This window comes from Poecilia reticulata, linkage group LG14 (assembly GCF_000633615.1).
Source record: "Poecilia reticulata strain Guanapo linkage group LG14, Guppy_female_1.0+MT, whole genome shotgun sequence".
Lineage (NCBI taxonomy): Eukaryota > Metazoa > Chordata > Actinopteri > Cyprinodontiformes > Poeciliidae > Poecilia > Poecilia reticulata.
Genome location: NC_024344.1, coordinates 1105100 through 1127355, shown reverse-complemented (window position 1 = coordinate 1127355; position 22256 = coordinate 1105100). Strand labels below are relative to the sequence as shown.

Below are 22256 nucleotides of genomic sequence, written 5' to 3'. Positions count from 1 at the left end.
ACAGTTTAATCCAGTATTTGGAGCTTTTAGCCTCTAAATTGTCTGTTTAAAAGCATCAGTGTCAAAAGAGTGAAAAACAAGTAGGGAATCATCAGCACTTAGGCTTATATTTGGGTTTTAAGCAGGGCCAGTGTTTTTTTTATTTATTTTTTTATTACTCTATCTCGTCAGTCTATRATAGATATTAAGGCAACATCCTTCTTCTGGTGAGTCCTTAAATAATTATAAGAGAGACAMAAAAAGCACAGTTTAGTCAGCTACAACATAAGCTTTGGTTAACAGCACAAAACAAGTGTTTCTCTAAAACACTTGTTTTAGAGAAACGATGCACATTTGGACAATTTGTCACAATAAAAACTGTTTAAGTTCCGTGAGAAATGTATTTTCTTTTGAATGGATATCTGTTCAACCCTACAAATGATCAACATGTKAGGCTTTAACAYGCGTAAAGAGTATTTTAAAAGTCCTGTTTCCCACTGCTGTTTGCAGACATGCATGCAGGATGTTTGGGAAGCTCCATTTATTTACCATCTCTCCTTATACTCAATAACAGTGCAGCTGAAGTCTTTGCTACAGTTTCACATCTGCAATCTATGAATACCACTGTATCAAAAACCTGACTGAAGGCAGGTTTCAAGCTAACAAATGACTGCAGATGCTGAACATTAAGTCTAGTCATGTCTGTAAAGTATGTGAGCCTGTCATGTCCTCTCTGTATCACATCTATTCTTTTGTTTTGCCACATGTGCCGTTATTCCTATTTGTTGATTTTCTTTTGCCGCTTTTGTTTGTTTCTTTATCCTTTCTGCATTCACATCACAAGTACACTCTGTCCTCAAGGCCAGCATCAGGCTCTTTTTGTCCTGTCACATTTTGTGTCCCATGAAATTATTTTCTTCCTGATAGCAGGTGTAGCTCTCTGAAAAACACATTTGTCTGTTTGTCTTCTTTGTAAWTTTTTTCTCTTTGTTGCTTTCCTGTGTAATATTATTATAAAATTCCCTCACTAGTCCTTTTGGCTCTTTTCTTCCTCCTTCTCCTCTGCCTATCTTCATAATCATTTAGCTKTTATTTGCCCAAAGCTTTTCCCATACCTGTCCTCTTTTCATTGTTGGACTTAAACCCTTGGAGCTGACATTAATAATTTCCTAGATTTAATACCTGGTYAAAATAAGCTTAAACAGAAAGTTGCTGCTTGCACAAGTGGGACTCCATGTTTGATCATTTAAATGAGGATAAGAGCAGACTTCCTTAGATACACTAATAATCTCCACGCTTAGTAAATTCAATAAAGTCCAGACCTTTTCCAAATCCTCAGATGGCGACTTTGGCATTTCTTAAAGGTTAATTATCGAAATAACGTTTAATGAGATTCCAGATTATATTAGGAAAACTTTCTTTTTCCCTTCATGTTTCTGTCTGGGATCATTTCTCTTTCATGTTCACTTGGAGTAAAGTGAGTCAGCGATTATATATTTTTATGATCTCCTTCCTCTCTGCCTCTTTGAGAGCATGAGAAAGCACCTGTCTGCTAGTCTTGGTGCTGCCTGATCTCACATGATGGAGTGGGACACATTACAGGAAAAGCAGGTGGAAACATCTGAACATACGTTTCCTCCAAAGATGCAAGACCTGCCTATAAAACTTACACATCTTTTGTCAAGTTAAATAACTGCGTTAATAATTAATGTCTCCTGAAGGCAATTTGTTGTCCTGGTTTTAATGTATTCCATGAAATTTAAAAGGAAATTATTAGATTGGTAGGTATAAAGTGACAAAATGTGAATTAGTTAAAGGGATATGAGTGTTTTTGCAAAGCAAAGGAGCAAACACGGTGAGGAATGCTATATTTGGAATATAAACTGTACACTACAGTGAAATATTATAAAAACAAAATCAAATCAAGAATTAATCAAGCAGTTATTACAAAACCTAATTCTCATAACTAATGGGGTTTTTCCTTTGACATAGTWGCCATTATTGATTTGMTTAGTGATTCTGCTTTTATCTGTTGTCCCCAGAACGGACAGCTGCAGCAGCGTTTGGACAACGTCCAGAGGGACTTCATTGTCTTCAACAGAGAAAAGTAAGGAAGCTWCCAGACCTCCTCWGGTCAAASAAATCACACTAGCGGCATTTACTCTGAAAATATATTACTGGTAAATAATTAAATACATTTGAGACCAAGGGTAAAGATTGAAATTCTACAATTTGTAGACTTGGGTGAAGCATATTAAATTAAATCAAAAGTGTTCCTTGGTGGCTGATAAAATCATACGGGATGCTGTGAAAGAAAAGTAAAGCAGATTTTTTATGGTATGTTTGTGGCTGTATGATCAAGGCAAAAACACAGCAACTGATATCAACAGGAGCCTTCCTGTTGGCTGCCAGRTGGAGGAAAAGCACTGCAGACAAGAAATAACATTTTTACTGCCTCTTTCTAAGTATATAAATGTGGAAGGCAAATTAGAAAACTTCAAAGTATTGACAGAAAGGTGGACTTGAGCAAATTCTTCATTCTTTCTGCTTTTATAAATATCACCCTCCAAAAAAAAAAAAACGCTYTGGATGCAAAGCGTATTTGCATCCAAGAAAGACTGAAACAAGAAAGACCAAATAATAAGGTTACATTAACCAACACAATGTTTCCTTTAACTGTAGCTGAAAGAAAAACGCTAATAAAAATATAAAATCAGCATAAAAATTGTTAAAAACATTAGCATTAGGGATTTGCAACTTTGATGAAAATCAACTATTAGAAACAACTTAGTGAGGAATTCTTAAATTACCAACTAAAAATCATGTCATATGGACTCAGTGGCGCAAAAAGTGGGTATGCAGGGTATGCAACGCATAGGGGTGCAGCACCAGAGGGGGCGCCAAAACCCCGTCTGGAGGGGGCGGCGCGGCAATGATGTTTTCCCATACACTTCATCGCGCGGCTTCCGCTCCTTCACCTCGCGCACATAACGAGGTAAATGTAACGAGTTTTACCCTTCGCGTATCGTAGCCTCGAGGGGAACGAGGACGAGGGGGCATCGCTCCTTAACCCTGACGTTCCTTCCCTGGGGGGGGGTGCCGATCTATGTTTTCTCATCCACCTGAATAATGTGTAGTTGCGCCAGTGCATGGACACATGGATGCATTTTAGAGATATACAGCTTTAGGGTGGAACTATGATGAATAAATATGCTCATTAAAATGTGACAGGAGTGAAAAATCATCTGCTCAACATTAGATTTTTGTTCTTATCTCAACAGGTCAAGGAAAGTCGTAGTGGATTCTTCTGAACTATCCACAAGCGAGAAGAACAAGGCAATAGAGGACGGACAGAACAACAACGTTGAACCAGCTGCCTATTTATCAGGATAGGCTTCCTGCTCCCACCTCATCACTTGCACTTGCCTCCAGCTTGCAGTTCAGCAACTTACAAGCAAAACCTGTCGTACTGTCAGCACATGCACTCCCACCTGGTCCTCTATGTTCCTGCACTCCTTCATAGTCTGTAAAATCTCAAGAACAGCACTGTGCACACTTGTTTCACGCCATTAGACCTAAAAAGCAGCTAKGCGTYAAAAGATGGTGTCCCTGGGAGGCAGCCATGTCAGAGACTGACTGACGGACTGCTTTGCTGTCACCGAACGGATGGRCTCCCAGCAGAGTCTCGTATCATTTTCCCTTCCGTCACCCTGGTGCTCTTACGTCTGCTCAGCCTCGGTTCTGAGCAGAGTGCTGTAGCAAGAAGCCAGATCATTTCCAAAACCAAGACAACAGAGCACCTCCACCTGAATGTACTGACACTGGTTTTATTATGAGAGGTTTTCTAGGTAACTATGGTCATTTAATTATAATATTGCAGTTGGTAGTGCAACATAATAGAGCTGTAATTTCACAGAAGGTAAATTTTTATGGAAGGAAGACGTTTCTTTCTGAAAATGTACCTAAACTTACCAGGTACTTTCCATAATGAAGTGGGTTTTTTTTTTTCTGTAGCCTTTTTTGGTACCTTCCATGAAGATTTTACAGAACTTATCAGACACTTTCTGGAACATACCAGTTGATTTCCTGAAACTCAAAGCTGTATTTGGAACCTTTCGGGTATTCTAGTGAGTTCTGAATGGTAAAGTTTAGGAAAGTATCCTCTAAATTAAAGTAGCTGGTAAGTTCAGGAGAAAAACCTGTAATTTCCAGATACTATCTGATGCAGCACATTGAGAAAGTATTCACCCCTCTTGGCATTTCTTGTGTTTTCTAGCTCACAACCTGGAAAAGGGGATTATTTTAGGATTTGCTTCATTTCATTTAAAGAACATGCAACTTTCAACATTTAATTGTCTTTTTATTGTGAAACAAACACATTACATCTGCAAGTCACACTGGATAAATCTCTAAGAGCTCGCCTCGTCTTGATCTGGGATTGTTGCCCATTCCTTAACATAAACCTTCTCCAGCTCCAGATGGTTTCCGGTGGTGAACAGCAATCTTTAAGTCTGACTACTGATTGCCAATTGAATTGAGCTTTGGCCTTTGATTAGATCTTGCCAATACATTTAAAATTCCCATTAAACCACTTGAGTGGTGCTTCAGCAGTATGCTTTGGGTCATTGTCTTTTGAAAGGTGAACCTCCGTCCCAGTCTCACATCCCTGACAGACTGAAGCAGGTTTTACTTCAGAATATTCCTGTGTTTAGCTCCATTCATCTTCCTCTCTGTCTGTTCTTGCGGTGCTGAGATGAGTTGATTATGAGCCGGACATAATGGTTTCCTTGGTGACTGAAAAGTGAAGTTTTATTTCTTCCATAAAGTCCGGCTCTATGAAGTTGGTCATATGAACAGATACTCCAGTCTCTGCTTAACACAAAAAATATCAAGATTGGTGAATAGTTTTACTGCAGGTTCAGGAAAGAACATGGTATTTCTTGCAATGTAACCTAGAGGTCATGGAAAACTATCTAACCCTAACCCTATGAGTAATCTAGGTACTTGTCAGACAGTTTTCCAGAAAGTGCCAGATATGTTCTGGAAAGAGTCTGGTAAGTTTTGGAAGGTGACATCCAAGTCCCAGGATAGTAACGTGTTAGTTCTAGGAAATATTCAGTTCGGTGGAATAATCTCTGCATTCCAGAGAATAACCTGAAAGGTCTGCAAAAGCATGAGCTGTGTCATGTAGCGCCGCCAACTTTAAAGTGATTCTTCATCCTGTGTATGAAAGCCTAAGGAGCTGAGCCTGAAACATTTAATAATAATAAACCATTGCTTAGAAAATGTTTCCTCTATGATCCATATAACTTTGGATACAAGCATGACAGAAGTAGCATTATTAAACTGCTAGTCTTATTAGACAAAACCAAACTTTGATTTTATCGATGTAAGAATGATTCGAACTGAACTAGAGGCTTGAAAATGAATGGCTTGCTTTTTCAGGGCAATATTTAAATAAATTAGTGATCCTGATGCTTAGCTTGGCTAATTAAGCTAACAGTGATGATAGGTTTTCAACATTTAGTGTCATGCAGCATTTCAGACTGTCAGAGAAAAAAGTAAAATTTTCGTGATTTACTCACAGTTGAGGTTTTTATTTGTTTGTGGAATCAAACAAGAAGATAAAACATCATTTAATCTTGAGGGAAACTAGGAAACTAAATGTTACCATAATTGATCACCCTTGACCAAAAGAATTTAAAAAATGGCCTACTAGGGAAGCAAAGAGAAAACAATTACTGTTTACTCTTTTTGCACATGTTTTCATTATTGGTAGCATTTATGCAACTAATGCTGTGAATGAATAAATCTTAGGGATGGACAGATGAATTTTATCAGTTAGCATCTGCACTGTCTGTCAGATGTGTGTTGATCCATTTCCTCTTTTGAGTTGATTTTAATCAGTTATGTATCATTTGAAATGCTCAGTCAGTTTGTCTCTGCAAACTGTTTATACGATATTCAGATCCAGGATTCTGCGCCTGGCTCACATGTGAGGCAACAAAACATTGTTTAATTATTAGAATAAACATTTCTCATCAGCTCATCCCCTCAAAATATTTGCCTGCTTGCACAAAGAGGGATGCCTTATAGATATCACACTAAGCTAACTCCTGTATGTAAAAGTGATGAAATCCCCACCTTCTTTAAAGCTACTAAATAAAAATATACATTTTAGCGACGACTCGTTGCTCCACTGACTCGGCTGTTATCTAGCTGTAACGTGAGTCGGTCCTTTCAATCTTCTTCATTATTCTTTATCAACTTTAAAATATATTTAGTTATTTAAATTCATTAGAAATGGCACTTTTCTATTTAAGATTGGTACAATGTTTTGACTTACCTTTGTGTTCTTCTTGTTCTTGTTTAGATAACTTTATAGATCTAAAGATGGTACCTTGTGTGAGTTGTAGGAAGAACTTGGGATAGCTAAAGGATTAGTCTGAGCTTGTTTTACTGTGTAAATAATATTTGTGGAATAATTATTCAAACTTGTAAATTTAAAGTAGCATTTGACCACTAAAAATGGGGATTGAATGAGTGATAATCAACCAAAATGACATTGACATTAGAATAACATTTACAAATAGTATTTATGCCTGGTAAATCAAATTAAAAGGGAGGATTCTTTATCCTAAGCATAATTCTAGTCTATTATTTGATAAGAGAATTGTACAACTGTGAAATTTACCCTTGTTCTGTTGTCCTTCAGTTGTCACTGTGTATTTACTGTGAGCAATTGTGATGAAGTTTAAACTTTTAATGTGTGCCTTAAATAATATATTTCTTTTTTGGAAACAATACRCCTATGTTGTTTGCTTTGTTCTAGTGTATTGAATTATTTCATTATGTGTTTCATCAAAGTGCAGGCTGCCCTCTAGTGTCGTTTGACTGGTGTTACAACAAATGGCTCAAATGTGAGGGGTCTTGGTATGACTGCTGAGAATATTTCACAAAAAGACAACATTTTAAATGAATAGTTCAGTAAAAAGTGCATTTACTAACACGAGGCACCAAAAAGACTTCCTCTTTAGCTGCAGTTGACAAGCTTTATGAGCTGTTCTCTCCCTCTTACACTCATCCACTGTTTACGATTTGAGCTAACTGCTCCCTGAGGTCATCTGGAGGGTACAGCCCATTCCTTCCTCCACTGCAGACTTCGCTGAGGCAGCACTTTCCACAATATTGGCTCAACTAAAGAGGGGATTTTCGGTTGATAAATGCTTCCACTTCTGTCTGGCACTGCAGCAGATAAGCAGGCCACCTCAGCATATAAATTAGGCTTTAAGATGTTTAAAGTAAAATACGAGATAAAAATTTTGAAAAGAAATGTATTCTGAGATTCGCTGCCATATTCCTGTTTAAAAAATGGTTGCTACATTGTCTTAGACACAAAATTTGGTGTTTTCATCCATTTTCCATTCATGATCTTAACTTGAAACCGGAAGTTTACATACATTAATTAAAAAAAACACAAGCACATTTTTTCTCACTGCCTCAAGTCAGACCAAATTTCTTTAGTTTTAGTTTAGATTTACGTAAATTAATTTGTTTGCTTGAGTGCGGAGGCGGCTAATAATATTCAAATTTTGAAGACATTAACAAAAACTTTTGTGACACATTCTCTCATTATTGTGGCATTTTGCAAGTAGAAATAATTGTGGTAATTTTTACCCAAAACAAGAGAAGTTTGGTCTGATTTTTAAGTTCAGACAGAGGAAAATAAATGTATGATTCACTTCACCGAGTGTATTTAAACTTCTGGTTAACTTTATGTGAAACGCTACATTGACTAATGTTCAAGGCATAAATGGGATGTTTGTGATTCGCTTAAACTTTCAGTGAAAATAAATACAGAAGTAAAATGTAGAAGTATGGAGTGCAAGTTTTCTTAATAGTAATGTCAAAACAATGGGTTTTTTTCCAAATAAATTCATCCCATGAACCAATCTTGTAACCATGTTTTATCCATTCTAGATTGTTTCTCTTTGTAGAAAACTGGTGGATTATGTAGACAAACCAAAAATAAATCAAATCTGTCATGTCATTTAGTTTGAGAGTATGTTGTTTTCTTAATATTTTATGTTATAGCCTGATTACATTGACAGTGGCTCGGATTACCTTAACCTTAAAGTAAACCAAAACAACAACAAGGAACATCCAGGGAAAGACCAAAGAAATGAAATAAAGAGATAACACCAGCTGCAACTCATGTTTATTCAGGAAACATTTCATACCAGCACACCTTTAAGTGACCTGCCATCTCAGAGTTCTGACACAATAGTAAAAAAAAAAAGAAATGTAACAGTAAAACAAAGGTTGTCATCCTAACATAAATACAAAAAGACCCACATCTCATCTCAGCCTTAGTGTGCAGAATAATAAGAGCATCTTGTTTCAATTGTCGCCTAATAAAGAGCAACTTAAAGAGAATGGATTCCCTGACGGCACCGTCATCCTCTGCCTCATCAGAAAACAGGCTGGCTAATTTTCAGGCTGCTGCTGAATGTGTTGAGGATTTTATTAAAGGGTTAAGGTGGATCTTAAGTGAATGATGGTCTTCCACTTGAGAGCCACGCTAGTTAAAAATTAAAAATAAATCAGTAAAGAGCAGTAATAAGAGAGCCAAGTTTAGAGTTTGTACTTTTTGTTAGCACCTTTCTGTTCCATCGTTCAGTTTTGTAGAAATGGTCACAGCGTCACAGAGGCAGCCAGTTTACATGAAGCAAAAGCAAAGGACTGTTTCTTGCCATGTTCTTTACGCAAGAAAATGAAGGAACGCAAAATAATAAAATCTGACAAACCTTTAGGGAATGAAGAATAATAAAAACACTAATATTTCCTCTTTCTTTGTGTTTTCTCAAACGCTGATCTTATGGTCTTTTTTAACATCAATACAGTACGTAATGAGGACGGTAAGTATGGCCTTACAGGAGGAGGTGGGAAAGGATCATGGATCACGTCGCCCATGTTAATGTGGCCCATGCAGCTCCATGTCCAGCAGCCCTCCTGTGTTTAGAGGTGATAAAAGTATTTTAATTGGTCCGGTAAACCCAAACAGGCTGCAACCACATCATTCACAAAGCTACATTACATCTACCATATGTACATTGCCAACTAGAGCTAATCAATGGTACTGCATGACAAAACATGGCTATTGTGGGATCTATTGTTCAGTCTTGCTGACTATGGAGAAAGCGCGCTACTGAAAGGGGGTGATATTAAAAGCCAAGCAGGGTAAAAGGAGAATCCCTAGAAAATCAGTATCCATTTTCCTTTGAAAAACTTTATTTCCTTCTCAGGGTTAAATGCGATGATGTAAAGTTTTACTGCTACCAAAGCAGCATTAGAACATGGCTGTATGGTTGGTATGAAGTATTCTGCACTGACATGAACCGAGGCTGACATTGTTCATGTGAAATGTGCTTTGTTGGCAACTTCTAACCGTTTCTGTTCTGTCCAGGAAAACGGATACAATTCTCATCTGAGCATAGTAGCAGTGTGACAGGTAAGGCATGAGGATTCAGTGTTTTGCTCTTCAAATTTTGACTAACTCTGGTCCTCTGTCCCTCTTTCCCTCCCCTCCCTCATCCCCTCCCTCCATCATCCGCTCTGTTCTTCTAGTGTTGTCCTGCTGTTTAACTGAGAGATGTGATGTTGGACCGGCCACCAGGGGGCACTACAATACGGCGACCAGGTGGCCTGATGGGAGCGTCCTCTGGGGCGGGAGGACCTACACAGAAAGGGAGAGTTAAAACGTTACGTGACAAAGAAGAGGCAGTGATTGATGGTATGTTAAATATATATTTAAGTAAATTACCACAAGCTTTAGTAACTAGTTAGTCTCTTGCATTAAAATCAATAAAAAGATTATATTAAAGACCCTGGGAGCCTAAAAGGTTAGGAAAAAATATTCTCCACACCCAATATGTTGGCTGTAACATGACGAAATGTGAAAAAGTATATGAAATAATGAATAAATGTTTATTGCCATCTCTGACAATGTTATTCTTTACATTCTCCACAAATCTGTAAATTAAACCTCTGAGGTGAACTTGCACCGATTTAAGCCTCTTTAATATTTGATTAAAAGATCCGAGATGAGTAAATCAGTTTTAGTCAGTGTTTCAGTAGAATTTATTTCTTAAACACTAAACAAATGGTCTGCAAAATCAAGAGTTGACAAAGAAGACATATACTTTTATGACTTAATTATATATTTTGCAATTATACTGTACATGGGAATAGGGAATGAAATCATCCAATCTTGACATTGTGTTTTGGAAAACTTCTGGTTAATGAACTGAGAAAATACTTTGCAAAACTTTAACACACAAACATCAGTGATTAAATGGGTGAAACCAACTTAGTTCACCCCCTTGCTGTGAAAATTACACTAACCTACATAACCAGAAGAATTTGTCAATTTGATTTATTTGCTTACCTAATCAAATCTGATTGAAAACAATCAAGTCTGTGAATGATAAATACAGCATTTTACCAACATTTTGCAGCAGTGTGAATGGAGTGCTGCGGTGATTTATAGACTGACGCAGGCCTGCAGAACCATTACAGTTAAACTGCAGCCAAAATCAGAATCTGGCACCCTCCTCTGGAAACCAGCGACACCATTTGTCAAACTGTTTAGATTTATGTGCCATTTAAAAGCTCTTTCTAAGTTGGCACAAAAATAATTGTTACTGAAAATATTTATTTCTCAGTTTGTTTCCCTGGATATTTAAACTGTTACATTTTGCAGCACCAGTTCTATAGAAGCTACAACATTCAAAGTCTGACATTGTAGTATAGTTTCCACAGGATGAGCCAGAGGCCGAATCGAATAATCTGCAAACACAACAATGGAAAGCAGAATGATGTCAGACCATGAGACACTGTGACTAATCAAACAATCCTCTCCATCTCCTTCCAAGCAAGTAAATCAGCTCTGCAGGTGGTAGCTTCACAAAAACTAAAATAGAAGAGGAGTGGGACTCATTCTCAAAATATGCATACACACACACACACATGCTTACACAAGATCMCGCAAACTGTTGCAAAACCTGGGAAACCAGGAGCCTCAGATATATGTAATCAAAGTTGGAATTCTTTCCAGCAAAGGTCACATTTCTCCAGCGAGGTCTCACTCGTTAGCTTTGCTTGTAAAGACAAGCTATGCATTCAGCTAAACATCTTTCAAAGTGACTTATTACCTATAAAAAAAATACAAGATTTACTTTCAAAAACTGAAATGATTTCTCATCTAATTAAAGACCTTTCTATCATCATTTTACCAACTATTTTTCCAAGTCCAAAGATTGTCACAATTTGGCAGTTTGGATGAAACAATTACTAACGTTTCTTGTCTCAATCCAAGTCTGTTCTGTGCTAACCTGACATATGGGCACAATCATGCTGTCACACTGGAGCTCTGTATGATGGAACAGATGCCAAACGGTGATATTACTGTGACCTCACACATCAGGACGACCTTTCCAACAGAACAGGTCAAGATGTTTGGAATGGAAAAGCAATGTTTCAGCCTGGACGCTAAACGTATCCAGAATCACTTCAAATGCAGTTAGAGCATCAATCAGGAAAACTTCTCTTCACTGTAACTTACTCAGTTTGAAGAAGTTGTAGTTAAATTATGCTGATCTGATCTTACTAAATTTAATAAGCAGGCATCAGGAAACAAAAGATATTTTGTGCTTTTACTCATTGGTCAGTTTCTGATCTACAGACAACAAGAGCAGAAGATGGCCTTTGAAAAGAGAAGTTGGGCCTGAACTTTTGCTTATAGTTTGCCAAAACGTGAAGGCTGACATTTAGCATATTACCCAGAAGTCCTCAAACACTCTGATTACACATTAAGGCACATAATTAAGTAAATTAAACCTTGGTAATCTTACTACTTACTTACTATCAGTACTATTGCTATCAGGAACAAAAGATCCTGATCAGGAAATCCTTGTTTTAGTTTTTAGGATAGACCAAGACACTCCATGTGAATAATTAATACAATGTCTAAAATGGAAAAACAAAACCAGTTTGAGTTTAGAAATTAATTTAACAAATAATGTACGAGAACAATATAATAAAAGTGATCATGAATGCCACTAATGCTTCAAATTACAGCTAACGTCAATATTAGGAGAAACTGAAGCGCATGTATTCTCTTACATAAACTGCAAAGCAAAGAGGAAAGAGAAAAGAGATGTTTTTTTTTTCTTTTAGGATGCGTTGGTATGGCGTTACCTGCTAGACTGAATCCGGACTGGTGCAGGTTTCTGACCGGCTGCTTGGTGGGCGAGGTGCGTGCCGAGGCGGAGGGGGTGCCGCCGCGGGACATGGAGAATTCAGACACGGGCCCGTCGTACATTCCTCTGGGCACTGCCCTCAGCACAGCCAGCTGCAGGACAGACACGTGTTAGACATGGAGGAGAAAAAACCTGACGAACATGAAGATTCACAACRGTTTCAACGGGTTAATGTTGCTGGACTCCTCTGACAAATTACAAATGTAGATTCACAGAATCTCCTGGAAAACAGAGACTCACACAGATTAACTGTGCAGTAAAAACTAAATACGCACACAGCATGTATGTGTTCAAATGAAGTGAATGTAAATGAAAAAGCTATCGTTTTGTACGTCTACCCGCCGGTGTGGTGACTCAGTGGAATCTTGGAAGTCTGTTAAAAGTTAAAATGAGACATCTGTGATCCATAAAGCCCAAACAGTAACTGCTACCAAGATAAACAGCACACTGTTACTGCAGCTCCATTTTCTCATCAACAGTCAGCTGCAAATTAGGAAACGTCTGCAAATGCGAATCCCCTGGCAGAGTATGGGAGCGGAAAACCGGCACCGCTTGGTATTATTCAAATTAAGTTGTTTTAATGTTGATAAGTTTTATTTATTGTTATTGCTTTTCTTCCACTATCCTTCGATTGGTTTCCAGCTATTCAACAAAAATGTATATAAATTTTACTTCACTGCTGAAACTGACAACAGAAGACTACTGCACACGATAAACATAAGCTGCCATAATATGTTTCTGGATGATTCAAGTGATTTACTAGTCAGCAAAACATTGTTCAATAAACTCCCTCTAAAGCACTCATTGTCCTCCTGGCCTTTCCTGTGATGAAAGTGAGATTGCTAAAAAGCTTTTGGAAAACAGTCAGGAGAAAACTCCAGACGTTACACCGAGAGCTCAGCTGGCCACCAGTCGGTTGGTTTCCAGCTCGACTGGCCGACAGGCAGAGGTCTGGCTTCAAACCCAAAAATCACATCTTTTTTCAATCAGTGAACACAAACATAAGCAATACCAGCTTGTGCTCAGATCAACAATCTTCAATGTGCATGTTGTAAATGCAGGAAGAAGACTCAGCTGCTGTCATGGAGGTGAAGTTAAAAGAAGAACAAAAAGTCTAAGATACTATTTAAAAGAAAAAATACATTTCAGCAGGAGCATGTCAGCTGTTCATTCAGGCTYCGCTGCTCGTTTTGCTCTTTTGAATTCATATTTCTGCAGATTTGGAAAGTTGTTTGGTAGAAAACCTTGTCAGGATTTCTACAGGTACTGTTTTTTATTGTCCTAATGTAATCTACAATTTTCTGAGACAGAAATTTGGGTTTTATTATCTGTAAACAAAAATCATCAAAAATTAATTAAGGCCTCAAATATAAATATAAAATATCCGTTTTATATACACGAGTTTTCCTTTCTTGTACCAATATTTATTTGTTCCTGACTTTAGGACATTTGATTGAGTTGAGAAAAAAGAAAACTGACCAGGAGTCAAAATCACAGAAAACAGAAGTTATGTCAACTATAAATCACATTTTTTTTTGTTTCTTTGTTCTTTCAGACACACATGGTTTGACTTTTCCTCACCTGTTCTCCAGAAATAAACAAATGACTGATTAAGGATTAAATAATACCGTTTAGCACTAAATGCAGTTCTCCAAGAGAAATGTGAATTGACTTTGACCAAAAATCGCAGAATACGGCATTAAAAAAATTGTTTGAGTAAATGTTAGTAAATGTTGAGTGATTTTAGAAAGAGAGAATTGTCTGTTCATCATTCCTTTTGTAAGGTTTTACCAGACCTGGAGGTGTAATATTACTTAATTTAATTACTGTCACTAATTAACCAAGTTGTTGAGTTAAATTGCAAATTGTTGTAGTTTTGTAGCCTCAAAAATGTATTTGTATCCAGCTGAAGTAGTAACCAAGTTATTCACCTGCTTCCTGGCTTTGATGCGCTTGTAGGCAAAGTCTGGGAAGGGGGAGCAGGGAATGAAACGTCCCACTCCGGGGGTGACATGAAGGTTTCCGTCTTCCAGAACAATCTTTCCTTGGCATATCACCACCAGGGGCGCACCGCGCAGCTCCATGCCCTCAAACACATTGTACTCAGCAGCCTGAAACACAAAGGAAAGGATTTTAATGAGAAATTAGCTGTGAACTTATGGACATCTTTAAAAACGTTGAGACATTCTGGAGGAACAAACTCTTCCTCTAAACCTTTACTGGCCCTTCCTCCCAAAATACCACCTTGTTCCTATATCTACCTTTGTTAAGTTTGATGTTTATTATCATTATTCACCCTTTGCTCCCTTTTTCCAGCCTTGTGTATTTTCTATCTCCTCCAGACTCTCCTTTCTCAGCGTATCTGTGATCTCTGATGGCCCCCTCCTCCTGTTCCATTGTTCCATATTTCCTCCAGTTTTTTTCCCCCCTTTTATTTGCTGCTGTCCATATTCGGGCCAGAACAGGACATATCTAAGGCTCACTGCATGCCAAATATGATGTCATGACTAAGCCAAGTGTGCTGGACTGTTTGTGTTGATGCCTGTTCTTGTGTACGTTTCCAAAAATCCCCTTTTCACATTGACAACAGCAATCAATTCAAACCAGATGCAGGCTAACCGGTAAACACACAGCCTGATAAAAGTTCTTTCCCGATACAATGGACTACTAACTAAGGACATTCGCATTTTGCCAAGTTATAAAGGTCATTTTAGCAGTGAGAACTGCAGTGTTCTTGTTTTGTACTTGTAGATGCTTCTTTAACCGACGGGACAACGAGCAGGAAATGGAAAGGTGACATCACCCTGTAAGAACCCACAAATCCTCAGGGTACGGACTCAGTTTATTTGCACAAAGGAAAGTCTTTTAGTTTCACCATGAGGAGGAAAGTGTTCTTTCACACCAATAAAACCCATTAAATAAGAACCTATTTGATTAAGCTAAAGATCAACCTAACAGAATTTTAATAAATATGTTTAACCCCAGGATTTGTTCTTGGCTGCCAAAGTTTAATTTCCTGCACTGCTGAGCCACCAGTTTGCAACCTTCATACGTCTATGTGTGAATCAGAAACTGACAAAAAGCTCTAAGATGCAAAAGTAAATAAAACATTTCGGAGCTCATACGAATCAAATTAAGACTGCCCTGTTGCTTAGACATGTTCTGTTCTTGAGTTAAATTTAGGAACATCTCAATCATTAAACAGCTGGTATTTTTAAACAACTGATGTCAGAGTCTCCAGCCAAACATAACTCACAATGTCTATTTTCGATGCACTGTGTAATTTCAGATCAGAGTACACAAGTCACACTGCAATTCATGAAGGTAATTTTAAAAAGGCATTGCTTTTTTCATGCAAAACTCCATTTTAAGGGCGTGCACATTATTTTAATAATCTAAAAAAATCTTCTTAGAATCACCTTTGAAGTGTAAAAGAGATTGGCTGTTGGAGTTTATAGAGGGAGGAGAATCATTTTGAGCTGAATAATCAACAAGTCACATGAAAACATATTAGCACATTGAGCAGCATGTAAACAAGCTTGATTGACAGCAGGAAGCCACTCCTCCAGATTCAGGTTGTTTTTGACAGCATTTCTGCAGATGGTCATAGTAGCTCATGGAGGACTTTGATCTTTTCACAGACTGTCTCTTGCTGCCAATACCTGATAACAGTTTTCACAAATATGTAAAAAAAAAAAAAAAAAAAAAAAACATTTTTGTAAAAGTTTGTCAAGTTTTTTGCTCTCTTTAAACCACCTCAGCTTCTGCCCAAACTTGAAAAAGGCTAGCTCCCATCTTTTCTTTATCTTTTCTTTTTGTCTTTGGATTCTTCCAACTGAGTGCAAAACCACCATGACTTTACATGGAGTAGTTAAGATAGTTACCGAGGTCATAGAGCAGGTTGAAAACCAGATGAAACAAAGTCAATTACAGATCACAATGAACTAATTAACTAGTTTTCCAGGAAATGTTCATTTACTTTTAAGTTATCAGTGAATAACAAACAAATAAACTACATTCCAAATACATAAACCCATTTCATCACTAAGGCTGATTAGGTCTTCTGAATGCAGATTAAATTATATAATGTCCAGGTCCTACCAGTGGTGTCTCTGTGGAAGCTTGAAGCTGAGGCTCTTAGTCTGAAGAGATCATTCAGGGCACAGGTGTGCCAAGGTACCGAACCCATCAGTTTCATATGCGCATTCACTGACCCCTTCTTTCGTGATAAAATGCTTTTTTTTTTCAAAATTCAAGACATATGGGTGACTTATCTTTAAGAAGATCACTCAGTCTTCTTAAAAGGTAGAGTCTCTGAGAACAGTTCTTCAAAATATAGTCAGTGTTTTCAGCAAAGTTGMACTGACTGTCCAGGAACGACCCAAGGTATTTAAAATTTGCCACAGTTTCAACAGGTTGGCCATCGAGAGAAACTGGAACCACTTTCTCTCGATAAGAACCTATTTGATTAAGCTAAAGATTAACCTAAAAGAATTTTAATAAATATGTTTAACCCCAGGGTTTGTTCTTGGCTGCCAACGCTTTAATTTCCTTGTTACCACTTTAAGTTCTTGTTTAGATTATATAATTAGCTCTACATTCTTAAAAGAATGAAAAATTTATAATAAATAACAAAGACTTTGCGGTATTCTGATTTAGTAATGTAATTATTGTGTTACCACCTCCACACCACTAGAGGCAGTACCAACCCCGAAAAGATGTGACTAAGGAGCAGATTTAGACTATAGAATTTGGTAAAAACTGTGAGCTTTGCTRAAGTAATTAAAGACACAAGTTCAAATCCATGCTGAGAGTGGAGCTCCTTCAATCAGGGCTCCTCCGCAGCTCTGATTGGCTAAGCAATGTAACGTGATCCTCTGATTGGCTAAGCAATGTAACGTGATCCTCTGATTGGCTAAGCAATGTAACGTGATCCTCTGCAGCAAGTGATGGCAAAGCGGGGCGTCATCACGACTTTACACAAGTGTGTCTTTACCTCCGCGGCAGAGGCTCCGCTGAACCCCTGAGACCGACTCACCGAACCCCTGGGGTTCGATCCAACCCAGGTTAAGAACCACTGCCTTGTAGGCTTTGTGAGAGAGACGGGTGCGCTTGATTCTCTCTGATGCATCTGCTAGTTGGGTGGAGATAGCAAATGCACCCACAAATGCACCATTTGCTGTTTTAACTTGACAGTGACATACTGCAGCTTTAACGGTACTGAGTTTTCTAGCATTTGCCTAGTATTTTTTGAATAACAAGAATCCCCATTTGAGCTGAAATCTCAGAAAAATATTGCAATAAATCTGAATGTATAACATTCTATCTTTTTTTATGTTAGCTTATTTTGATGATCCAGTGAGATTAGAAGATCTAGCTGGAGAAAAAAATCCCTAGGTAAAATATGCACCATATGACTGATGTTCACCCACAGAAGAGATTTTGGAACATGCATTTAAAAAAATCCATTTTTTCAGTCGTTAGTCTGTCACGGCTGAGCCGTTTTGGATTTACTGAGGCTCGACTTTACACTAAAAGCTGATCACGTGACAAGTTCAGTGTGAGTGGAATTAGTCATGAACATCCACTGAGACTTCATTTCCGTTCAGGGGAACTGAGAGCTCCCTGGAAGCGGTTCAAAAATGTGCTTTTCTCTCCCGAACATTCTCTCCTGCACACACAGATGTAGACCAATGTCACATAAAAAAGCTGGTCTTTTATCCAAATTTCTCAGCCTCTGAAACCACAGATCTGATGTTTCTGTGTTTGGTTATTTTCATTTTTGTCTCTGCAAGAGTTCACATTTTTCAGGGAACTTGTTGAAATAAATCAGCTACACTTTTTGAACATACTCACTTGAAAACATGGTTAACGGAAAAGCAGGAGAAAAAAAGAAAACCAGAATCTGGATGGATCCATTTGTTTAGAACCTGGAAAAAGAGCAAACACAGCTTCGACCTGTGTACATACCGAGTTGTGAGTCTTGGCAGTGATGGTGCGAACAGCGTCTGTGTCCCAGATGACGAGGTCGGCATCAGAACCCACCGCGATCCGACCCTTCCGGGGGTAAAGGTTCAGGATCTTAGCGGCGTTGGTGCTGGTCACGGCCACAAACATGTTCTCATCCATCTTCCCTGTAGTCTGAAAGCAAAAAAACCACAGACATGCAGATCACTGGTGCTGTCACGGACGAATCCAGGTCAATGCAGACCTTTGTAACTTTGGTCTCTAGAGATAAATGCATATATTTAGATCTCATTGTTCTGCTTATAGAGGAGTTGAAGAACAGAAAGTAGCACACAGATTCACGTGCTGCCTTTAAAAGGAACCGTATCAATACGAAAGATAAAAACTATAAATGAATGACATGTTTTAGAATAAATAGTTTTTTTTAAAGCGTGCAGTGTGGGAACTCTATCTATTAAAACATAACACTGTGATCCTTAATATTCTCAAGGCATTGCTGTAATTTCATGAACATTGCATGATTGATGTCTAGTGAGCTGGATCTATAGTTTTGTCAATGGGAGTGACTGGTATTAGTTTGCTATCAGCTATCGGAAGGAAACAGATTCACAGATATAGAAGCTTTTGGGTTCAAACTCATCTTGAAGCTTTGATTCAGAGCAGCTAACCCAGACAAGTGTCTACTCAAATTTTATAGCCTGCTTTTAATTCCAGAACAAAGCTAAACATGGCCACGGTCCAGTCAAATCCTGATGCAGCGATAACAAGGACAGAAGGACACACTGAAAATGGATAGCAGTTTGTTTGGAAGAGACCRATGAGGAATGCATTAAAGATGGATTGAGGATAGTAAAGAACGGTTTCAGATGTAGGGAACATTTAAAGCCAGAAAAAACATGTGAAAAAACATTTCCTTATAAGACAACAGTAAAAACGGAGAGAAATGTACATTTTAAAGGTGAGGAGTTTTTAACACCAAATGACGTATATGAAATCTTGTCAGGCATAATTATAAAAGTTATCATATATCATAATTTGCATGTGCTATATTACATTTAATCTATATTTTTCAAAGTTTAAAACCCYAGAAAGTAGGCCTCACCACAGCCTTATCCCAGATGAGCACCATCCGTTCCTCCACTCCGTTCACGCCTTCTGGGATCTGGGTGAAGTCGTCCTTGCCGATGGCCTTCTGCGCCACGCTGAAGGTACAGTGAGCGCTGCCAGTCACACTGAGRTCTCCGCTGTGACAAAATGACAAATGATGGGGAAATATTACCAGCAGAGAGACGCCTGCTCTCAAAAGCAGGGCTTTGCAAACACAAGGAAATGTCATTACTTAGTTTAGCAGATTTAGTGAGCAGAGAGCCAAAGTTTTGCTCCAACAGAAAAAAAAATATGAGTAACATTTCCTGTTTCTGTAGAAGTCTTATAGCAACAGTTATAAACAAGTCAAGAACAATTAAGTTTTATTTAAAGGTAGAGTATTCATACAATATGTGTACTATAGCTGGAGTCAGTGCTACACCAAGCAGACATATCCAGAACAACCAGGGAGAACATCAGAACCGTTCAGATTGGACTCTTACTCAGTRTTTWCTCTAAGCCATAAACATGAGCAGAAATAAACTCTTGAAATATTTTACTTTGCCTGTAGTTAATCTTTATATCATTCAAGGAAATAAATTATTGAAATAAATGAACATGTGTTGATATCTGAATTTTTTTAAATGCACTTGTAAAGCAGCGCTGTGCGCCTCACCTTGCCAGCAGTGTGTTCAGGTAGTCTGGAGTGGTGGGATCAGGGCTGAGAGGAGGGGATGTAACAAAAGAAGCAGCTTTGGCCCAGTTCTTGCTCCAGTAATGTGTCCCATCCGTCCCCAGACTGGCTGTGATTGGCTCCCCAAACACCACATTTCCTGAGAAGGAGATAACAGTGATTAAAATACCATGTCCACAGTCATGAGCAGAATAATCATATTTATTTACAGCATCTTGTTTGAAAGCTGTTTGTGTTTGTAGTGAGATTTTGGTGATGATGGGGGTTTAATTCCTGTCAGGAACTCGTCTTTTCTCCTGCTTTTGTTTCCAGTCATTTGCTCTTACATGTCAGKGATTCATGTTTTCCAGATTTGTAAGGAAGGAACTTGGGAACGGATCCAATCGAAAGGTCTCCAGCTTATAAAGTCATTCAGGGAGTGCATATAAACATAACAGAAGGTGATCTGAGGTTAGCACAGTTTTGTCTAATGTAGTTTTTATAACCAGACAAACAAACACATTTTCTTCTCTTGTGCTCATTTATTTTTGCATCCATGTGTTATTTTACAGTTTACATTCACATCCCTCAGTTCAGGCCTTGAACAAACGAGACGAGTTAAACGCCTTTTTGTCAGTAACCTGGTGCTCATTTTTAAAAACTCTTCTCAGTACCTTTTTTTCGGGCCTGTGAGATGATGTCCGCGGCACTCTTGCTCATGACTCGGGTTACGTAGAGTGGACAGTTGGTTTGGCTTGCGATGGTTACGGCCCGAAACACAGCCTCAGCCTCCAGCTGCAGAGGAGGCACAAGCACCATGTTTCATGTGGTTAAACGGAAATGTTATTCCCATTAGCATTTACATAAAAATATCAAATTATGAGCTGTCAGGGCTGAATGACGGCATGTGGTGGCTTTCAAATGCCCTTAACTTTTTCATATTTTCTCACAAAACAACCTGAACATTTAATTAGAATTAGATCTAATTAGCTCCTTGGTATAAATGACAAACCTCTTAGAATGTAAAACTTGCATCTGTTATTTTCCCCTTCATAATTACATAGTACTTTGTGCCCAACACAGATGATTCAAACAGCCGAACTGGCCCCTCAGCACGGCTCTGCAGGAGCTGCTGATGAACTATTCATTTGATTCAAGTGAGTTGAACCAGACTGGATCAGCCTGAACCCTGAACTACACAATATTAACTGGAAACATTGAGGATTCTCTTTGTGGTATCAAATRAAACTGGTTAGAAAGTAATTTAATAAAAGCAGCACACAGATGTTGAGATRAATCTAAATAGGATCAGATGATGCAGCACATGATTTCCCTTTGTGTTACATCAAAGAGTGTGAGATTTTCAGAAGAAATATTTGAGGAAGTGTCTTCAATTTAATGTTTGYATCAGTTTGACACAATAARTAACCTTAAGTCCAGGATGGTAAAATATCCTGCAGTTATTTCACACTTTAAAATGKGATGCAAACACTTCAGCTGCTTACTGAGTCAGCATGTCCAGTTTGGATGTCYGAAAAATTACAACTAAATATGAACAATGTTGACAGATATAATGCAGCTTGACCTCTGCTTGCCAAAAATTATGTTTACCAAGATTTGAAATAATGAGATTAAATAAATAGTCAAGATAAAAGACGAAACKTTRCCGAGTTGGACCTGTTATCTTTCATTTTGCTGATTTTTTCTAGAGCAACAACTGGTGGAATGAGAAAACTTTCYCCTGAAACCTCATGTGTGTAAAAAAAATCAATATACATGAAGYSAAACCATGAGACACAATGTTGTAGAGAAATAGTTTCATCAAAACGTCTTTTTTCCCCCTTTCCTTTAATATTTCAGTTTTTTCATGCAGCTAAGTAAAGTGTGAGGGTTGAACCTCCTCTGGCCTGCTCAGCACATGCCCCTCCGGTCCAGTGATGCCCATCTGCAGCATCCGGCCTTGCTCCTGTTAAACACACACACAAAAGCTGTTAGAGTCAAGGACGTGCTCCATTGCGTGTAGAAATCTCTCTTAGTTTTCTTTGGTGTGAACGCTTCAGCAGATGCAAAGATGTGGTCACACTCATGAATAAAAATCTGTTTTATATTGTTTTGCTCTTTCTGATGTTCATGAGCGCTGCTCTGTGCTTTCTCTCCGTCAGGCCACACGCATGTAAGTAGGAGCCTGCTTCAGAGGATCTGCACACGTGCAAATGTTGGCTCTTCATGGA

General features: G+C 38.2%; 2 protein-coding genes across 3 annotated transcripts in view; one reads left to right on the top strand and one right to left on the bottom strand.

Moving 5' to 3' along the window:
- Nucleotides 1-7454, top strand: part of stk32a (serine/threonine kinase 32A) — a 51233-nt gene extending 43779 nt beyond the window's left edge. Inside the window, exons 12-13 of the mRNA XM_017308486.1 lie at nucleotides 2022-2086; nucleotides 3261-7454. Of these exons, the coding sequence (XP_017163975.1) occupies nucleotides 2022-2086; nucleotides 3261-3372 (177 nt within the window). The 3' untranslated portion in view covers nucleotides 3373-7454. The remainder of the gene's footprint in view (nucleotides 1-2021; nucleotides 2087-3260) is intronic.
- Nucleotides 7455-8180: 726 nt separating this feature from the next.
- Nucleotides 8181-22256, bottom strand: part of dpysl3 (dihydropyrimidinase like 3) — a 37176-nt gene continuing 23100 nt past the window's right edge. For both annotated transcript variants that reach the window (XM_008426904.2, XM_017308643.1), the window contains exons 7-14: nucleotides 21923-21991; nucleotides 20700-20820; nucleotides 20029-20185; nucleotides 19369-19510; nucleotides 18270-18440; nucleotides 14231-14410; nucleotides 12238-12391; nucleotides 8181-9715 (exon numbers count right to left, since the gene is read on the bottom strand). In XM_008426904.2, coding sequence (XP_008425126.1) covers nucleotides 9621-9715; nucleotides 12238-12391; nucleotides 14231-14410; nucleotides 18270-18440; nucleotides 19369-19510; nucleotides 20029-20185; nucleotides 20700-20820; nucleotides 21923-21991 — 1089 coding nt within the window. In that variant the 3' untranslated portion in view covers nucleotides 8181-9620. The remainder of the gene's footprint in view (nucleotides 9716-12237; nucleotides 12392-14230; nucleotides 14411-18269; nucleotides 18441-19368; nucleotides 19511-20028; nucleotides 20186-20699; nucleotides 20821-21922; nucleotides 21992-22256) is intronic.